The sequence below is a fragment of the Musa acuminata genome, chromosome BXJ3-11 (genome assembly GCF_036884655.1).
Source record: "Musa acuminata AAA Group cultivar baxijiao chromosome BXJ3-11, Cavendish_Baxijiao_AAA, whole genome shotgun sequence".
Lineage (NCBI taxonomy): Eukaryota > Viridiplantae > Streptophyta > Magnoliopsida > Zingiberales > Musaceae > Musa > Musa acuminata.
Window position 1 is genome coordinate 25,883,772 of NC_088359.1, and position 11,576 is coordinate 25,895,347.

The 11,576-nt window shown below is 34.4% G+C and overlaps 1 protein-coding gene across 1 annotated transcript; it reads left to right on the forward strand.

The window, feature by feature from the left end:
- Nucleotides 1-768: 768 nt before the first annotated feature.
- Nucleotides 769-5,580, forward strand: LOC135652995 (heavy metal-associated isoprenylated plant protein 32-like). The gene is made up of 6 exons (XM_065174403.1): nt 769-870; nt 951-1,026; nt 1,108-1,717; nt 4,840-4,882; nt 5,026-5,059; nt 5,141-5,580. Exons 1-6 carry the CDS (start codon nt 769-771, stop codon nt 5,578-5,580), a joined length of 1,305 nt encoding a protein of 434 aa, XP_065030475.1.
- Nucleotides 5,581-11,576: the final 5,996 nt, after the last annotated feature.

Below are 11,576 nucleotides of genomic sequence, written 5' to 3' on the forward strand. Positions count from 1 at the left end.
CCATAAATTACGTGAAACATATACCAAATCGAAGTCAAGTTTCAATCTCCGATTCAAAATCACATGTTACCTAAACTTGGATCAATGATTAAGCTTCCTTTTAAGGATAGAAATTGCAGATATAGACGCCCTTGTATCATTACTCGAGGAAGAACGGAGCATAGGACGGAGAAAGAGAGAACATCATCACATCAGAGAAGAGGTATGATTCAAAGTCTAGAACTGTTTCTTCTTTTTTCTATATGGATGTGAAGGAGGCAACAAGGTTGAATCTTGGATGTTGGATGAACTCTGATATCAAATTTCATAGCAAAGAAGCTTTTTTTCTTTTTAATTTTTGTGAGAATAGAGGAAGAAAAAGATAATAATAGACGAATGATTAAGTCGACTCAAGGATTGACTTCCATAGTCGAAAAAGTAATATAACCAAGAATAGCTATAAGCATACTTGCAGCTTTACCTTATTAGTTCATAGTAGAAGGCTATGATGATTCCTAATCCAATGAGTTATTATGATGATTACATGGATAGCTGTAGTTTCACCTTCATGCATCATCAGTGTCACAGTACAAGGATTTAGGGTTTAGATTACCAGTGGATTAATTACTTGTCATTGTTTGTTGGAGTTGATGTTTTCTCGCCATGTGTGATCTGACCACTCTACTAGTCTGGGCTTTGCTGTTGAAAGAGAGAGAGAGAGAGAGAGAGAGAGAGAGAGAGAGAGAGAGAGAGAGAGAGAGAGAGAGAGAGAGAGAGAGAGAGTTCTGCATGCTGCTTATCTTCTCTCTGATGTTTGTCCTCGTCTCTCAGGTCTCTAAACTGCCGGAGAAGATGAGCGACAAAGAAGGCAGCAAGACTCTTAAAGTGCAGGTAAATTTACCCTTCTTCTTCTTCTTCTTCTTCTTCTGTTTGAGCATGTGATGGCTAGGTTTCTGTTTTTCCACTTGCAGACATGTGTTCTGAAGGTGAACACATGCTGTGTCGGGTGCCAGAAGAAAATAAATAAGGTGCTGCATAAGATCGATGGTATGACTCTCTACTTGTGAATTGCTTCATCCTTCGCTGGGTACCTACGCAGGTTTTGATGCTTAGTTGGGGAATTCGCAGGGGTCGAGGGAATCCATCTCGATGCAGAAGGAGGGAAGGTGAGTGTCACCGGGAATGTAGCTCCTGCCGTTCTAATTACAAAGCTTCGCAAGGCTGGGAAAATCGCAGAGTTGTTGCATCCAAAGAGTGGAAACCAGCAGAAGAACAACCAAAATGTGAAGTCCCAAAAGGGTGGTGGTAGTGCTGGAGAAGGACGCAAGTGGTTCAAAAATCTCAAGTTTCCACGTCTCAAGGATCTGAAACTTCCTTTCAACAAGGAGAAGGAAGCAGTCAAGTTCGACATCCTTCCCAAGGAAGTGTCCGGTGATGTGAAGAAGAAGAAGAAGAAAGGTGGTGGTGGTGATGGAGGAGGAGTTCAAGTACAGAACAAGGGTGGCGTGTCATCACCCGTGGTGCTCACCCACGGCGGTGTGATGTCGCCGGAGATGACGGCCGGTGGCAACCCATATCATCATCATCACCAGCAGCAGCAGAGGATGATGACGATGATGAACGGTCAAGACAGCGTTGGATATGCTTACGGACATACGGGGTACGTGCCGCCGTCGCCCCGCGAAGAGTCGTACTCCAACATGTTCAGCGACGAGAACCCCAACAGCTGCTCAGTTATGTGAGCTTGGTTGCACCACTACCCCCTCCGTTTCTACTTCCTAAGAATTTGGTTTATTTTATTTTCGTCATCTTCTTTAAATATATTTTAGTTTTGCTTGAGATGTAGAATATTTATATTAATACTTAGATGAGGTAAAGATTTTATTAGAATATATAAATTAAAGTCTGAATTCGTTTGATTTGACTATAGATATTCTAATTATAATATTACTACATCTTATTGTATCGCTGATTTCTCCTTTTTCATATATATAACACGACGTCAAAAGACTACGTAGATGCATGCATATTAGATGAAGAACATTACTGCTGTGTTCTTACTTTTCTTGGAGATGGGTCTTTAGAGAACCAATGTTGAAGGTGGATGATGGGCGTAACAATGAGAAGAAGAAGAAGAAGAAGCTACCCTAATCATTTGCCTGCCTCCGAGTTTTGGTTTTTTGTACTTGTGGCCTGCAGTTAATTATATTCACAGAGATAAGAAGAAGCTGAATAGAGGCCGAGGTGATAGTGACGAAGGCTTCTCATAAATAGAGTTAAAGCACTTATAACTTGGAAGTATTTGTAGCTCTTTGTTTCTAAATTAATGATGTCATTAATTGATTCTATCAATGCATAGTCTTATCCTAAGAGATAGAGAATTGATCATAAGTATTTTTATCATGAGGTCAACACTCTAAATCAAATGATTAAATAAGTATGTGCGCTTTGGATTTAGTTGTAATTGGGATAGACATCCACCTTTAATTAAATTTGCATTGCATCAATAGTCATCATTTCAATATTCAAATATCTCCTTTTTTTATTTTATTGGAGAAAGTATTTGTTTATTAGGTTGACATTGGAGAAAGAAGCTTAGTTTATTAGGATGACATTAAAGAATGGAAGGTTCTTGAACCATAGTTAATCGAAAGAGATGCAAGTATTATCTCAAGAATCTACAATCAATTTTTTAGAAGACAGAACTAATAGAAAAGAATATATTGATCCAACAAGAAGAGACCTAAAATTCAATGTTGGGGATCTTAGCTTCTTAAAAGTTATGATGTTTTTCATGTGGCAATCTAACAAAGAAAACAAGATCATTTGGGGATATTGTCTGATTTGATGATGAATATTTTTAGTTTTAGTAAGCATAAAGATATTTAAGAAACATTTTTCAACTCATCTAAAGACCTAAAAGAAGTGTACATGAAATATGATCTTAAAAATTTATTAGAACTAGATCGAGCTAGGATTAAGCCATAGTACTCCACAATCGACTATTGGGTGAGTTGAAGTATTTATTGATCACCCAAGAAATCATGAGCATTCTGCATGTAAAAAAGTATGAGAAATTCTAATCTTTATTGGTTGTGTCCTCCGAGTTTTTAATCTCGTCGTAATTTTCTTATATTTTAGTAGAGTTGATAGTTTAAAAAGAGAGTGAAGAAGAAATGTAAAGATTGTCCTTATGACATGGAAACACCGAAGACATAAGTGTTTTGATCTTTACTTATTAAAAAAATCATTAATGAAAGATGATGATCGTAAGAGAAGAGTAATCAAAATAGACGTAAGTAATGGACCCAAACCCCTCTCTTTCTTATCACTTGTGTGTGTTATTTTTAAATTTTTTGTTTACAAGTTTCAAATTGCACGTACACTAATTCAGCCCCCCCTCTTAATGTTATTAGCAATCGGAACGGGGGAAGCATCCACATCTCTATCACAAAGGTAAATCGAATTTGATGACCAAATCTTAAAAATAGGAAAATAATTAGTGCTATTTATTTATTTTTTTAATTTAAAAACCCTAAATCGTTTACACCTCATTACTTTCAAAATTTTCATACTCTAATATGAAACATATCTCTCGTTATTTATTTCTTACCTTTTAAATACCTTGATGAAGAATAAATTAGCCTTTTTTAAATTAAAACAACAAATTAATATAAAACAAATCCTACTACATCAATTTAGATTCTCCCTCCTCCTCTTTATAAATCTGGATAAACACCTTTTTCTTTTCATCTTATCGATCATTCGTGTCGGAAGGAATCAACTTCCAAAGACGAGCCAGTGGGAGTCATCGCTTTTATGGGATGGTAGGTTTTCCACTTCCAACCTCAGTTTAAGTATTGAAATCATCATTCCATTTTGTAGTTGCTTAGTATTCTATTAAAAAAAATTGATATTCATTAATTTTGGATTTCAAATATAAAAATGATACATGTCTCTTTTATATTGTAGATTTGGTTATTCTTATTTTTATTTCTAATTAATTGTTATAGAAATTTCATATCACGATCTGATAGTTATGGAACTAGATATCATGATGAACATGTCGTCGTCATATGATAATAGAACAATTATTTGGCATAATAATTATTTATTTTTTTAAGAAAATTGAAAAGTTTAATTTACGTTATGATATTTAGAAGAAAAATGGGGGGAATGATTAGATTCGGTGCATACCCATACAAAGCCAACTCGAGTTAGATCCAACCCAACTTTGGTTGGACCTGATATGGCTAAGGCATAGCATTGATGTTGGGTGAAGTAGAATATACCCAATGCTGAATAGATGACTTGACCGTGACCCAAAATTACCTCAGGTTTAGACCAAGGGCTCGATGTCCCTCTATCTATTGGCTCAATGGATCTAACATGAAATTTAGATCAAGCTTGATATTATGTGGCATATGTTTGGCATGATTTTTCACTATGTGTATGCCATATCATCTAGCATCTATCGTGCTTCATACCAAAACTCATATGCATAAAATATAATGAATATTGGACATCGGATGCAATGAAATTGCTTATAAAGTAGATATAATAAATAAAATGACGAATGATAATACGAGAAGATATTAGTTTCTCTATCGAGGATTAGAAGGGATGACCGGATGAGATATTCTTACTACTTTGCCTAAAGAACATGACCCCATGAATGATTGAAAAATGTAATATGAGTTCTCTTCTTCATTTGTTGGGTGAATAAAGAATCCATCTCGTCAAGTAAATTCTTTCTTATGAGAGTGAAGAATGTTGTTTAAGCCTTTACTTGTTGCATATCCTCTCTCTGATACTTGTCGAGTTTTCAAGGTGCTGTTGTTTTTGCTTGAAAGGATACAGACAACAGGAAAAGACGAGCAACAAAAATGACAAGGATGTCAAGGTAAATTTACCTAATCGTCGTCGTCGTCGTCTTCTTCTTCTTCTTCGTTTGTTTGAGCTAATAATAACTTGGGTTTCTCCTTCTCCACTCTCCACTTGTAGACGTATGTTCTAAAAGTGAACACATGTTGTGTTGCGTGCCAGAAGAAAATAAAGAAGGTGCTGCAGAAGATCGATGGTATGTCATTCTACTTTGGAATTGTTTGATCTTTCACTCGGTATGTATGTACATTTTGATGTTTAGTTGGGGAATTCTCAGGAGTCAATACAATCGATATCGATGTAAAAGAGAGGAAGGTGACTGTTGTTGGGACTGCGGATCCTGCCATTCTAATAAAAAAGATTCGTAAGGCTCGGAAAATTGCAGAGTTGTTGGTTTCGAAGGAGAATGCCGAGTCCATAAAGGAGGGTGGTGGTGGTGAAGATGGAGAGGAATCCAATGACCCGAAGAACAAGAACAAGAAGAAGAATAACAAGAAGAAGAACAAGGAAGGAGACGCGAGTGAAGAGAAGAAAGAAGGTGGCGGTGAGGGAGGGGGAGTTGAAGCACAGAACCGGCAAGCTCCAATGCAGCAGCCGATGATGATCGACGGTGAAGTCGGTAACATCGAAGCATACATGCTGCTGCCTCACCTCGTCGGCGAGCCATTTTGGACTTTGTTCACCGACGACAACCCCAACAAGTGCTCGATAATGTGAGGAGGTATTTTTATATTATATGTAGATATGAATTATTTATGTTAATGTTGGTGGAACATTTGACATGATTTTGTTAGAAAGTTATTGATGTCACTATGGATATTCTCAATGATGGAAGGATTGCATGTTCTTGACACCAAATAATCGAAATATTACTTGTTTTTATTTTCATTGATCCATTTAGCTCATTCAACATAACATGCTATTACAAATGATGATATAGTTAAAGATGTTCTTCTCCTACAATGTAAATCCATTTTATAGTTGCAAACTATGAAATTGTATCCTACATCACCTTATAATGTCTTATAGGATGACTCTTTTGATTTAATATATATGTTTTTCTAAAAATATAATTAATTCATAGAGAAGAAATGTAAGGTACCTTAATAATCATAATTTTATTCATCATTATTCATCTCTCATATTTCGTCCGACCTATGTCACATCCCTTGATATCAAACGTTACAAAATTATATACACAAACATATAAATATATTAGAATTGAACATCCGATTTTGATGTTCCTTCAAGGTGGCTATCTCAAGGCAAATATCTCACAACTCAAAAAGTCATATGTAAAATTAGTAATAGGGGTATGTCTTGCAAAAAATCATTTAAGTTAACGAGAGATTCAAAGTGAGAATCGAAAAGAGCTTAAATGAAATGTTTCTCTTACCTAATCAAAACGCTAATTCTATCTAATATTTAGTTTAACATTCCAACACAATCAGTTTTATTCAACTCGAATCGATAAAAGAAGATCAATAGATCATCTAATATTAAAATGACTCGATCTAAACTTTTGTTTGTTTCAACATCCTCGATTGGTCTCTTCTTGTATAAAAGATCACTATCAAGTGCTTAAATTGGTATTCTCATGTCACTCGACTTCATATTTGATTGGGATCCAAGATTTATGACTGAGATCTAGTACAACATTCTACCCCAAATAGATGGATTTAGGTGACGGTTAAATGGACATTTACATATAATTGAATTTGCTTACGATAATTATCATTCCAATATTCAAATGACCATGAAGCTCTTTACCGAAGAACATATCGATAACTATCTTATTAGGATGCCATTGGAGAATAGAAGCTTCGTCCGTCAAAGTTAATTCAGAGAGATGCATAATATATTGTCTAAGCGATACCTCGATAAAAGACGAAAGAGAGAAACTCTAAAAAGAAAAATTCGCAATCTTGAGTTTTTATAGGTTTCTCGAACAAAAACATTATGAGCTTAGGATAAAAAAGAAAATTTTGTGTGCGAGTATGTTCTTAGAGATAAGGTGATACCTTTGAGTGAAAGTCCCTCGTAACTTCAAAAACAATTCAAACTAAATTTCAAAAGGAGCAAGAAAATGTAATACTTTTAATGTTCTCTTAATTTGAAAATTTATAAAAGGTACACACCTCATTACTTTCTAATCTTGTGTGCCCCAATATGGAATGCATCTCATTGTACATTATTTATTTAGAAAAGGGGAGAGAAAAATGAAATCCTCTAAAAGATATCCTAATTAAAAAATATATATATGGTACAAACTGCATTATTTCATAATCTTTCGTACCAATATATGGAATACATCTCATCATCATTTATTTTTTCATAAAAATAAGGGAAGAGAAAATGTAACCCTTTTTTTTAATTTAAAAAACCATAAATGGTACACACAACATTAGTTCCTAGTCTTTTCATACCCTGATATAAAATACATCTTATCGTTTATTATTTATTTAGAAAAGAAGGAGAAAAAGTAATCCTCCTAAATTTTTTTCATAATTTGAAAACCATATATTGTACACACCACATCACTTCCTAGTCTTTCATGGAACACACTTTTTATTCATTTTTTTTATTTTCTACCTTTTACATGCCCTAATAAGAAAGAATTTATCTAATTCTTAATAAAAATAAAAAAATAGTATAGAATAAATCCTATCGTATCAATTAAGACTCTCCCTCATCTCTTGTATAAATCTAGGTAGATACTCTTTTCTTTTCATCATCAATTTCGAGTAGGCCACAGTTACAATCTTCATGGATTGGTAGGTTTCCCACTTTTATCTTTAGCATGAGTATTAAGATTATTTTTTGGTTTTGTAGTAGTTTAGTATTTCATAAACAAAATTAAATTAATTTTATTTTATATTTTAAAAAATAAAAATCATATACCAGTCTTTTTAAAATTAAATTAATTTGATTGTTGTTAATTCCAATCAGGTATAAAATTTCATATCATGATTTAATGATATTTGTGTTATAATATAGTGATAGACAAAATTATTCGTAATAAACTCAAACAATCGGTTCGATTTAGAACCGGTCCAACTCTGGTCTTTAGGCTACTAATTGACGTAGACCATAGAATTACCTGTCTCATACAGCCCCAGTGGCTGACCCGATCCCATGTCTATCTGGTTCGAGCGAGTTCCTTATCCGGCAGACCATACAATTACCTGGTTTAAGTCGAATTTAGGTGATTCAGATTGGTTCAACTTGATTATAGACAATTCCCATGTGTATCTTTTCTCTTCACCTCTCTCTCTCTCTCTCTCTCTCTCTCTCTCTGTAATCATTGACTACATGGCTCGCGTTCCTCATTGTCATCTTTTCTTAGTGTACTTCATTTTATTAACATAAATTTCACTTTTAAGTCTCCTCATAGAGTATCTTCAATATTATCACATGTTATTTAAGTACTAGAATTGCATATTCACTTTTTATTTTGTTGAATATTATCAAAATGTTATTTAATCAGGATTAAGATTTATGTTCATGATGTTGGTTGATGTTATTATTTTTATCATATTCTATGCGACTGATGTTTTATGTTCAGTTATTTAAATTATTTAATTTTTAATTATTTTTAGATTTGTGTTACATATAAATTTAAATTATGTTATATATATTTTAAAAATTATTATTAAATATGTAGGTTTATGAGTTGATACACCGATCTGACCAGTGACCTGACGACCCAAGGCTTAGCTTGTTCTTTTTTTTATTCGATTTTGATTATTGTAATTTAGAGATTAATCATTTTTAGAGATTAATCATCAATTGAGATCAAGTTTGATAATTTGAGGTATATGTTTCACTTGATTTTTACTATTCTATTACGCATCATGCTTCGTGATAAAATGTGTATGTGCATACGAATGTTGGAAGTGAATAAGATAAATAAAATAATAAATGACGATATGAAAAGATAATGTGTTTCTTGGCAATGTTACATATATATCAATAAAAATAATTTGATTAGGGATTAGTGGGTCGGAACATTTTCCTACTTTAACAACTTAGCTAAGAGATCCATAAAGGTCTCTGAATGTTGCTTATCCTCTCTTTTGATGTTTGTCTTCGGTCTCATAGGTTTATGAATCGTTTTCGTTGCTCCAAAAAATGCAACCAAGAAGATAAGGAGGCGCGTTCAATGAAGGTAAATTCATCCGATCTTCTTCTTCTTGAATTATGATGTTTCATGGTTTTCTTCATCTTGGTTTCTCTTCTCATTTTTCATTTATAGACATGTGTTCTCAAACTGCACACATGTTGTGATGGGTGCCAAAAGAAAATAAAAAAGGTTCTTCATAAGATCGATGGTATGACATTATACTCGTGAATTACTTGATTATTCATATATATATATATACATACGTATGTCTTGATGTTAAGCTAGGAATTTTCAGGGGTCAATGCTGTCGATCTCGACGTAGAAGAAGGGAAAGTGACTGTCACAGGAAATATTGGAAATCCTACCATTCTAATCAAAAAGCTCCGTGAGGCTAAAAAAATAGCAATGTTGTTGACTGTGAGTGAGGAAGGAGTTGACGTAGAGGACGAGGGTGGCGTGCCATCAACCATCGACCTCCAGGAGAATATTCCAGTAACCCAACCAACGGATATGCATGAGTGCTCAAGATGTGAATGACAATGATGACTGTATTAATGTGGTGAGGGTGGCTGATAGAAGTTTGGTTAAGTATAGTATTTTCAACAGTGACCGATGGTAAATAGTTAGGTTTTGTTGACTTTCTTTGATGCATGGAATGCGTAGCCAACATGCCATTGAGTGGACCGGTAACCAACATCAATCTTCCTCTTTTGGTAATTTATGTGTTTGGAAAATTGATGGATTATGAAAAGGTTTATTAATTCATAAAGATTAGATGAAAGGCTCCAATATTTCATAGATGGAACATAATTATTGTAGGTTACAATGTAATAATATATATATATATATTATTACATTGTAACCTATATATTATTACATATATATATATATATATATATATATATATATATATATATATATATATATATATATATATATATATATATATGTATGTATGTTAGGATCTAGTTGACATTAAGAAGAAGGCGTGAATTAGTGCTTTCGTAAAAATTATGAGCCGAAAAATTTTGTTTTGATTTAAAAGTGTGTCAGAAATGTGTTTAACGTTAAGAAGATATGAAGTTGAGTAAGCAGCCAAGTCTCAATATAAAGAAAAAGCAGAATAGAAATAATAAGAAAGAGATTACGTTGGATGTATAGTGGTTCGGTCATCGTGACCTACATCCACTCTCGATTCCTCCCCGTTGAAGCCATCGGCATCCACTAACGATCTTTCTTCAATGGGCGAAGATCAACCACCCTCTTACAACACTTTCTCCTTTTTACGAGTTTAGGAGACAACCCTTATAAACCTCACACATTTCTTAGATTGATCACAAAGCTAAAGAAAGAGGGGGAAGACACTTAGCACACTTTCACAACCCAATATCACAAGACTTTTATTCACAATTGCATTCCTCTTTCATGCAGGAAAGAGTGGGGTATCTATAGGCCCCAATAGCTTAAAAAATGGAGTCTAAAAGTGTCTCATTCCGGGTTTCCGGGATACTGACAATACCACCACTTAGTTTAGACGGTACTATCGCTTGATAGAGCCTCAGAGACTGGGCTCTAGCAGTACTACTACCTGACAGGGTGATACCACCGCTTGACAACAATAACTATCGACGGTACTATCGCCCAAACCACCTGGGAGGTCGAGCCTCAAACGGTACCATCGCCTAGTCTAGACTATGCCACCGCCTAACGTGGCTCCAAGTGGCTGAATGGGCCATCCAATCGGCCCAATTCAGTCTTGTTAAAGGCCCAATTGACTCCTAATTAAGTTAGTATGATTTTTCCCAATAGTAACTCAAATTAAAGTCCTAACTACGATAGTTAAGGCTAAAACAATTACTCTACTTGTAATTTAAGTTGTCCTGTACGTTAATGGTTCAATCGAACTTTTGGTGAACTTCCGATGAACTCCTAGCAATCTTTCGGCAAGCTTGCGGCGAACTCTCGGTGAACCTCCGGTGAGCTTTCGGCGAACTCCTGGCGAGCTTCCAATGAGCTTTCGATGAACTTCGGGTGAACTTCTGGTGAGCTTTCGGTGCATCGATGATCCTTCGGTGTATCCCCGGATTAGAAGCCCGATCATTGACTCCGGCCCAACTTCGATTCTTCTTTAATTGTTTTGCCTTTCTCATGATCGTAGTTAGTCCTCCATCACTTATCTTAATATATGGATTAGATCATTAATTTATCAATTGATTTCATCATTAAAATTTGATATTCAACAATCTCCCCCTTTTTGATGATGACAATCAATTGATGACGGAGTTAATCTTATGTTTCTCTATCTATATGTCATATTGAGATAAGGTAAACTTGAATTTAAAAGGATTCATAATCTTTGAATTCAAATGAAATAATTTTGATCAAAATCAAAATTTCATACATTGTACATCATTATAATTTCAAGTCATCAAAGCATAGCATATACAATTTCATCACTTAATGATAATAAATCAACATCGCTTTAGGCATGACCTATATGATACTGAAGCATTCATCATTTCATGCATGATAGCAAAATTAACATCATTTTGGCATGATATTCATGGTACTAAAGCATTCATATTTTCAA